The sequence below is a fragment of the Artemia franciscana genome, chromosome 7 (assembly GCF_032884065.1).
Source record: "Artemia franciscana chromosome 7, ASM3288406v1, whole genome shotgun sequence".
NCBI classification, from domain to species: Eukaryota; Metazoa; Arthropoda; class Branchiopoda; order Anostraca; family Artemiidae; genus Artemia; species Artemia franciscana.
In genome coordinates, this window is record NC_088869.1 from 44,599,042 (window position 1) to 44,609,616 (window position 10,575).

Sequence of the window (10,575 nt, forward strand, 5' to 3'; positions counted from 1 at the left end):
GGAAAACTACATTGTTGCTATATTTTAATTAAATATTTAGTTGGTAGTTTGGTTAGGTTAGATTACGTATTTAATATAAATTGGTCTCCCCCCCCCCGTTCCACAATTCTTTGTTGTAGTTTCCATAGTTTTGTTAGTCAACTATTATATTATATATATATAGTCAACTATTATATTAGCAACATCTTTTGTTTTATTTCAGTAACATTTACCAAAATTCACTGCTCGAGTGTGTACCATATATTATGGAAGTACCTAATTATCTATTTATGTGAAGATTCTTTCAAAACAACTGCTGAAACACAAGGGTTGTTAAGCTAGAATAAGAATTTCTTAAAGACACTGTAGTCGAAAACAACTCCTTTGGTAGCAATAGGTTGAAATGCAGGCTAAGTCTTAGAGAGAGCACTAGAACTGTCAATTTCCAATTAACTAAGCCCCTTCCAAAGTTAATTTAACCACCCTTATACATAAAGTGCCTTTCGAAAAAAATAAATGAGCAAACATTAATACATTGAATTTTCAAAGGTCTTTACTATGGGTAATGCTATACAATTGCCCCTGACCTAAACAAGAGAATAGAAATTTCAATTTCCCTTTTAATTAAGATCCAGAATTATTCAAGGGGAAAATAGGGTGATTCGAAGCCTGGCGTGGCCAGTTATTTGGTTTGAGAAAGGGTCAGTGGCGTGAGTCAATCCAGCTTTAAATGGGTACCTGGTAAAACCTGGGGAAGGTAAGCAATAAAGATGTGTAAAAGCAAAAGATGGCGAAGGAAGAGCTCCATTAAGCAAAACATGGTCAGAAAATAAAGTCAAATAATCTTCCATGCGTAAAACTACCACAAATCACTATTAATAAAAAAAAGTGAAACTCAAAACAAACAGAAATTAGAATAAATAGCCAAGTCAAACTAAAAAACGAGCAAAAATTAACATTAGTAGGGCTGACAAACCAGAACACAATTTAGGCTTTACTGAAAAAAACAAATGACCTTGGATTGTCAGTTTAATATAAATATATATATATATATAAATATATATATATATATATATATATATATATATATATATATATATATATATATATATATATATATATATAAGTCACTAAGGCTAGGAATAAGTGAAAATGAACAGGAGACACATTAGATAACGAAAATATTGATCAGGTTGGGAGCTTCAGTTACCTTGGTAGTATTATTAGTAAAGATGGTGGGAGCAGTGAAGATGTTAAAAGTAGAATAGCTAAAGCTCAGGGTGTTTTTTCACAGTTAAAAAAAGTTTGGAAGAATAGAAAGATAAGTCTACAAACCAAGATTAGAATATTGGAAGCTACAGTGATGACAGTGGTCAAATATGGCTCTGAAGCATGGGCACTCCGAAAAGCAGATGAAAATTTACTAGATGTTTTCCAGAGAAATTGCCTATGGGTTGTTCTGGGTACCCGGCTGACTGACCGTATTTCAAACAGTAGGTTGTACGAAAAGTGTGGTTCAATCCCGCTTTCTGGGGCTATAATGAAAGAAAGGTTGAGATGGCTAGGCCACGTTCTACAGATGAAGGATGACAGATTACCGAAGATTGTCCTTTTTGGCCAACCGTCTGGGGCTACACGCAAAGCAGGTCGTCCTTGTCTGGGTTGAGAGGATGTCATAAATAAAGATTTAAAGGAAATGGGAACTTCCTGGGAGGGTGTAAAGAGGGAGGCTTTAAATAGATTAGGTTGCAGGAGGAGCGTGCGTAGTTGTGTTGGCCTCAGGCGGCTTGGTGCTGCAGTGACTTATTAGTAGTAGTAGTAGTAGTAGTATATATATATATATATATATATATATATATATATATATATATATATATATATATATATATATATATATATATATATATATATATATATATATATACATATACATATATATATATATATATATACATATATATATATATACATATATATATATATACATATACATATATATATATATATATATATATATATATATATATATATATATATATATATATATATATATATATATACATATATATATATATATATACATATATATATATATATATATATATATATATACATATATATATATATATATATATATATATATATATATATATATATATATATATATATGTGTGTGTGTGTGTATATATATAATTTATATATATATATATATATATATATATATATATATATATATATATATATATATATATATATTAAACTGACAATCCAAGGTCATTTGTTTTTTTTTAGTAAAGCCTAAATTGTGTTCTGGTTTGTCAGCCCTACTAATGTTAATTTTTGCTCGTTTTTTAGTTTGACTTGGCTATTTATTCATAATAGCCAATATATATATATATATATATATATATATATATATATATATATATATATATATATATATATATATATATATATATATATATATATATATATATATATACATATATATATATAAAATTTTTCTATTTATTTAAATTAAAAAATTGAAAACATAGAAGACATATTTCATTGTTAGTAAAGGTAAGTCCAGGAAGTCCACATGTTCATAGTTTGTTTTGATTTAGTTCAATGTCCAACAGTTCAATATTACTTATATTTGATTACTGAAGACATTGTTAAATGCTCTTTGGACTATTGGTTACAAAATGGCTATCTTGTAATTTCGATTGAATGCGATTGGGGAAAAGAGGGTGTCCGGGAGGGGGGGGGGCTATTTTCCCTCCATCATGTTTTATTCTTAATGTGGAACTAGAACTACACATTTCAAAGCAAATGAGCCTCCTCTGAAGTTCACAAGACCACCCCTTCAATCAAAATCTTACATGCCCTTGGGCATAGCTCGCAACCCTTTCCCCCAGACTCTGGGGGTTGTGCCAACTCCAAAGGTCGTGTTATGTGATCTTTGGACTATTTTTAACAAATGGCTATCTCAAAATTTATATTAAACACATTTGGGGAAAAATGACGTGGGGGGATAGCTGCCCTCTGATAAATTTGACTCTTAAAAGGGCACTTAAACTACCAATTTCCGCTCCAGTGAGCCCCATCCAAATTTTATACGACCATCCTTTCCGTAAAAACCTTATATGCCCTTGGAGCATAATATACAACCGCTGCCCAGAGGGCTGGGGATGGGGAGGGGTCTCGTCCTCAAAGACATAATTTCCGGACTTTTAAACAAGGTCAAAAAAAATATTATCTTAAAATTTTGATTGGAAGTGTTTGGGGAAATGATGGGCATGGGGGGACTGTTTGCCCTTCAATCACTTTTGATTATGAAAGACGGCACTAGCCCTTTCAATTTCCAACTGAACGAGCCCTTTCAATGTTACTACAAAAACAAATGGCCACCTTAAAGTTTCTATCAGATACATTTTGGGAAAATACAACACGTGAATGTCTGTTCAGGGGCGGGTATCTGCCCTCTGATACCTTTGACTCTGAAAAAGAGCGATTGCCAATCCAATGAGCCCTCTCTGATGTTTATACGACCCCCTTATATGCCCCAGGGCTTAACCCTTGCTCTGAGGGTTATGGGGAGGGGGGTTATCCTCAAAGACATGATTTCTAGACCTTTCAACTATACTGCACAAAATGGCTATCTAAAAAAATTGGACGAGTTTTGGGAAATGATTGGTGTATGGGGGGGGGCTGGTTGACCTTTAATCACTTTTGACTGTCAAAAAGGACACTCGAACTTCTGATTACCAATCCAATGAGCCCCCTCCAAGGTTTATACAACCACCTTTTCTATAAAAAAAAAAACATAAAACAAAAATACATTGTACCCACATCACTCTTTACTTAGGCAGCACTATTGCGCTGCCTATGACATTTTTATTTTGAGATGTCTATTATACAGCATTGCAAGTGCCGAAAAGACAGGAAAGGCCCCCCCCATAAAATTCAGCTTATGGGCACCCCTGCGGGATGGTTGGAAAAAATTAAAAAATACATTAAAGGCTTATGGCCCTTTTAGGAAAGATGAATGACACAAAATAGTCCATTTTTGTAGTTTTCAGCAAGAAAATTATCTATTAGTAATTGCACATGCATACAATTTGTATTACATTAAGAAATTTTGATTTGAAGCCAACTGTAGTTTTGATGAACCAAGATGCGTGTAGCTTTTGGATGTTGATTTAATAGTTACTTTTTCCTTTGAATGGTCACACAAATTTGAAGATGCTAAGTCTGCAATATTTTGCTTCGTCATTGAGTGCATTCTGATTTTCTTTCCCATATCATTTTTCTTCGGCTAATTTTTTCCGTCTGGACAATCTTATATATAAACATTTGAACAGCATCATAAAAAATGACCTATACATACTTGCACCAGTTGATGGCTGTAAAATCATTCAAAGTTCAAAACATCAATGAAGATCTCTCCTGCTATGCTCAACTGCTTATAAATTTTAGCTGGAAGTTCAATTTTTTGGTTTGCCCCTCCAAATGAGTACTTTTCTGAACTCATCCCCACCTCCAAAGAAACATTTGGCACAAAATGGGTTTAAATTTGCAATAGGGGTTTTCTGGAATAGCAGAGTTATGACCAAGGATTTTGTTACTTCTTGACTTCAAAAGATAGCTTATATGGAAATAATTATCTAAAAAAAAATTAGGCGAAAAATAATAATGCACTTAATGATGGAGCAAAATATTACAGACCTAGCACCTTACCTTAATCACCATCACCTTACTCCATCTGATGGCTTTGACTGTCAGTCAAATCTCCGCTTCCCCTTCTCCCACTCCTTATCAAGTTGGTTTTTGAAGGACTGGATGGAGGGAGCCATGACAGTTGAATCTTTCAGTTGATTCCAGTGGTTTATGACTCTTCTCAAAAAGAATGATTGGTAAGTTCTTAATCAGGAGCTTGACTTTGGTAGCTTCTTGGAGTGTCCTCTTGTGTTATGCTGGCTGGAACTGAGATATCTGCCAAAAATTGCTGACTTTTCATTCTGCAGCTTGTAAGTAAGCATCATATCCCTGTGCAAGCATCTGTAAACTAAAATGGGTACTTTTTAGTGCCTGAGGTGGTCCTCATATGAGGTTGATGTGAGACTTCTTATGCATTTTGTTGCTCATCTCTGTGCATTTTCGATGAGCCTCACATCTTATTGGTAAGAAGGACCAGCAAGACACATGCCAAAATCGACATGGGGTCTGACAAGAGCTTTATATAGTTTTATAAATATAGATCCCTATCTGCTATTAATAGTCCATTTTAGTAATCCAAGACTGGAGCTTGCACATGTTGAACATGGCTATGAAATTTAAACTTATCATCAATGATGACACCAAGATCCCTTTCTTCTGCTCTGCTCTCTAATTGTTCTCTTACTTTTGTGGTGGGGTTACAGATGGTGTAGTTAGCCTTTGGGTTATTAGGTTTAAATTGTAATACATAGCATTTGCCAATGTTGAATTGGAGAAGCCATTCTTGGGTCTAATCTTGTAGCTCGTATGCCATGCTGGATGCTTTGGGGGTATTAGAGAGTTGGACCCAGTACAGTACCCTGTGGAACTCTACTCATTACTTTGGCCTTGTCAGAGTAAATTGGTTGGCCATCTGCAGCAAATATGCAAATTTTCTGCTTACAATTTGTAAGAAAGTTCATTAACCAGTCTATAACAGCCTGATTGATGCAGACAGCCGGATTTTGGAGTGCAGTTGACTGTGAGAAACCTTGTCAAAGTTCAGCAACAGCAGGCCAACTGGATGTCCATGGTCAATTAAATCTGTGATTTCCTTGTATGATTCCAAAAGGTTTGTTTCAATTGATTTCCCTGACTGGAAGCCATGCTGCTTGGGTGACAAGATCTTTTTGGAGGCCAAATGCTTAAGGATTGAATAATTGGCAATGCACTCAAGTATTTTGACAACAACTGAGGTCAGGCTAATAGGCCAATAATTTTCAGACTTTTAACAGTTACCTTTCTTGAAAACCTGTGTAATGTTGGCTATTTTCTAGACTGCTGGTAGATCTCTAGAAGCAAGTAATTTCTGGAAAATTTTCCTAAGTAGTTCTGCTATGATTGCTGTGGTTTCTTTTAATAGCCTGGGATGTAGGTTATCAGGTCCAGGTGACTTATTAGTATGTAACATCTGTAAACAGCTGAGAACCTCTGTGAGCAATAGAGTGATGCTATCCATTAGGGTTCTTACAATGTATTCTGGTGAAGGAGGTAAGGGAAGGAGATGAGTTTGCAAGCTTGTTGATGTCAGCCATCTCTTCACCTTCCTCTGTTACCAGTCTCATGATGCCTTGTCTATTATGGTCTTGGCTAGAGACATATTGCCAGAATTTCTTTGGGTTTGTTGTAGCTTCATCTGCAAGCTTAGATTCAAAGCTTGTATACAAATTGCATGTCAAATTTTTAAGTTTTTTCCTGCTTTTTGAGAATTATTCTTTGTTTTCTGGGGATGGATGCTTCTTGTAATTCTTTCATTCTCTGTTGATTTCCTTCTGAATACCTTTCATCATTGTTGTTTGTGTTTGTGGTTTTGGAATCAGTTTACTCAAAGTGTACAGTTCAGCTTTGCTTAGCAGTATTCCTTTGAAGCATTACCATTGCTGTTCTAAGGAACCAATTAGGACATAATCCCAGGAGATGTTGCTGAGATCTATTCTAATCTTCTCAGTCTTTGAAGGTCCTTTTTTAAATTTTTGTGACAATTTAACAGAAAAATACCAATTAGATCATTTTTATGGATTAACAAGCATCTTTGTTGAGCTGTAAAGTGTGAACTCTACTTGGCTTCATTGCTTTGGGCTACAACTTTGCCCCCCCCCCAAAGACTTTGATGAAATTACACCATTACAGGGTAAATGTTTAGTCTTGTTACTTACAAATGCTAATTCTAGAAGTGCATCCATTTCTGGTTGACCCTCCTCCTCCATGGGGCAAACTAAAAATGCATAAAGTGGGCAGGGTTTTGAAGCTGAGGGAAATGTTGGGGTTGTACAATATGAATAAAAATTACATTTGAAATACTATTTCCAGTCATCACTGGTAACTTCTGTATAGTAGTAAGTCAAAAGATAATCAAAAAACTTATGTATCCATTAATGGTAATTATCCACTATCACTTTCCATTTGAAACTAGCCAGTGAACCCGTGAATCAGAGCAATTTGTTTAATATTACATTTATGTTGTGTTGACTTGAAGAAATGCCTTCTGATGCAATGGGGATTATACAGTTTTTTCAGTTCAAGATTAAATTTGTTTTAAAAGATTCTTTGGCTATGGGAAGGCCTTGGTGAAACAAATTTGGTTGAATAGTGATTCTTGAGACTGAATATTACCTATAGAGTAAAGCAAATTAGTTAATGAGCCCTGTGGGCAGCAGGACAAGGTCTGTATTCTATATTTATTGAATAATTGTTTGGCCTGAAGCCTGAAAGAGCAAACAAAAAGTAGGTCATAAATATGAACTAACAATTCAACCAATCAGAATAGAGACCTTGCCCTGCTACCTGCAAGGCTCATGGACTAATTTGATTTGCTCTATAGTTAATATTCACTCTCAAGAATCACTATTCAACCAAATTTGTTTCACCAGGGTCTTCCCATAGCCAAAGAATCTTTTTTTCTTTCTTCTCTTTTTTTTAAATGTATACAAAACACTTTGCAGCACCTGCTAAGAAAGCCCCAAAGGTTTGTTGGCAGCATGTAGTAGTCTTCTCTACTCTACATAGTACTAAATACAAACATATAAACTACATACATTCAGTAGGTAAAAGATCAGCATGATTGATTTGTGGTGGGTTTGGATGCTAATTATAGTTTATACCTTCCTATGATGTAATTTAGTTTGTGGTGCCTCAAGTGTTGTATATATTTAGTTAATGTGGATTTATTGGTTTATGTATTTAGGCTAATGTGGATCTGTTATTTGTTTCTTGTTTTCTTGTTACCTTTTGTTATTATTTTATACTCCATTTAAGACAATTTTTATTCTACAAATGGGAAATAAATTTATCATCATCATCATCATGCATGCATACTATTCTTTTGCAAGGAAAAATCTCTTAACTGCAGCCTTGAAGGATGTAAGATGACTTGAATTTTGTATTCCAATTGGAATAATATCCTATAGAGGAAGGCAAAATTTCTGATGACAAAAGTAGCTCTAATTGCATCAGAAGGCATTTCTTCAAACCAACACAGCATAAACATAATATTTAACTAATTGCTCTGATTCATGGGTTCACTAGCTAGTTTCAACCAGAAAGTGAAAGGGGATAATTAGCATTAATAGATGCATAAGTTTTTTAATTATCTTTTGACTTCCTACTATAAAGAAATTACCAGTGATGACTGGAATTAGTATTTCAAACATAATTTCATTCATATTGTACAACCCCAACATTTCCCTTTGCTTCAAAACCCTGCCCACTTTACTCATTTTTAGTTTGTTGAAGGAGGATTTTAGAAATCTAAAAAATGGATGCACTTCTAGAATTAGCATTTGTAAGTGTTCTAAACTGGAAACTATGCTGGAAAGCAGCATAGTTAGAGCTTGTGATGAAACTAAACATTTACCAATTACAGTAAAAAAAAATGTGAATAACAATGAAAGTAGACATTATAGCATGGACAAAATCAATAAAAAACATACAGTAGGGTCTATTAGTATGCAGTTGGGTCTTCTCAGAAGGAAACAATACACAATCCTGAAAAAATTGAAAAACCCCAAAAATGCTTACTAATATTATTTTTCAAAACATTTTCCTTTACTTTACTCCTCTTCTCTGTAAGTTTTAGTGATAGCCTATAGGATATACATAAATGGGGTTGGGGATAAAGCAAAATGAAGGGCTTTAAGAAGTGATATGTGTTTAAATATTTTCTCAAGTCGTTTTCAGTATTTTATCTTCCTTCTGAGTAGGCCAAATTTTATACTAATACTAAACATATTGCATATTATGAAGTAAAATGTTGCTTTTTTAATCTTGTAAAAACCTATATCCTAAAACTATATATGTGACTATATGGGGGAGGATCATTTGAGAGTGAGAGTCCAGTGTACAATCAATCCTCTTCAGAAGGAACGCTATAAAATTCTCAGACTAACTTATAAAAATTCTAAGAAACTTACCTAGGCAATATCATTCCTATAAACACTTCACTCTACTCTTACCTCACCGACCTGAACTTACCTGATTTAAAGGCTTTTGTCTTGAAATAAAATTCTCATTTGAAACTTTTCTCTGATTCTTAATAGATTCCTCATTGGCAAACATCCAGTTTTTCAGCTGAGAACTAGAGTGGAACATGTTAGAAAATTCAATTTTTTATCTTTCCAGAGCCATCTATCAAAGAATCAGCATTATTGTCATTTAGTGTGCATTGCCTGTCAGAATCATAATTTATTGACATTAATATTTTTTTGCTGACATTTGCACCACGTCGCCGAGTCTAAAAAATTCTGCCCCGTGAATTAACAAAAAAAAATTTGTGACTGAAGTTTGACTAAACTAGAAGGATCTTCATTAATTATGGTTAAAACCCAACTTTTTGTGACGCTCATTTGTAAAATTTTAATTGAGGGGCTCTTTGCTAGGCCAAACTTAATTTCGAAACAATAAGTTACATGAAGATAGGCTATTTGTTAAGCCTAATCTTTTAAATCTTGAGCATTTCACATTACTTGGCTTAGTACAATAGGAACACACTGCTCAAAATTTGAATTACTAAAATTAATTGGGTCGTAGATAACTTCTCGTTTTCAAAGACCTTATGGTTACCAGTGTTTTGAATTTTTAAAAGGCAAACTCAATTGGGACATTCCCTGCCTAGACTGTAATTAACGATGATTAAGCACAAAAAAATGTCACGAAGCCATACCTCTTATTATAATTAATTATAATTATCGGACTTGGAAGGCTCGTCCCGATTATTTTCAATGATGACACATTTTTTACTGAAACTTGTACTGAGTCACCGAATTAAAAAAAAATCATCCCCTGCTCATTAGTAATTTCTGTTCTGCACTTGTAAAATAATTAGCTATTTTTAGTTGGGATCTGTTCTAGTCTGTTCATATTCTGTTGCTAGTTTTAGAATTTATTTGATACAATGCGTGTAAGAAAATTTAATAAGCCCAAACTCTGAAAAATAATATTAATACTAGATTTTGCGTTGACGCACTGCTCATTATTGGATGAGCTGTTAATTTTGATAAGACCAACCAATATGATCAGCGCAATGTGAGTAAATAACCAATTGCCACTTTTAAGTTTGCACTTGTGAAAAAACAAGTTTTCACTAATTTCCCTTTTGTTTCTTGTTGTCTTTTAGCAACCTTTTAAGAGCAAACTTCTTACTTATACTCTTCCATCAATATCAACAGAAATTCAAAGATTCTCGGGATGATAAAAAATACACATTTCTGTGAATGACAGGATTAATTATTTTAAGTACCCTATCAGGCAGCTCCAGGGGCGGATCCAGCCTTTCGTTCTAGGGGGGGAGGGATTCTTACCGAAAAGAGTGGGGGTAGTGTCCTTTTTGTCGGCCACAAGGCTGACTTTATTTTTCACGTT

General features: G+C 34.1%; 1 protein-coding gene across 2 annotated transcripts in view; it reads right to left on the reverse strand.

Moving 5' to 3' along the window:
• Positions 1–9,327, reverse strand: part of LOC136029354 (uncharacterized) — a 224,757-nt gene extending 215,430 nt beyond the window's left edge. For both annotated transcript variants that reach the window (XM_065707659.1, XM_065707658.1), the window contains exon 1: positions 9,190–9,327. In XM_065707659.1, the coding sequence (XP_065563731.1) occupies positions 9,190–9,306 (117 nt within the window). In that variant the 5' untranslated portion in view covers positions 9,307–9,327. The remainder of the gene's footprint in view (positions 1–9,189) is intronic.
• Between the last annotated feature and the right edge of the window lie 1,248 nt (positions 9,328–10,575).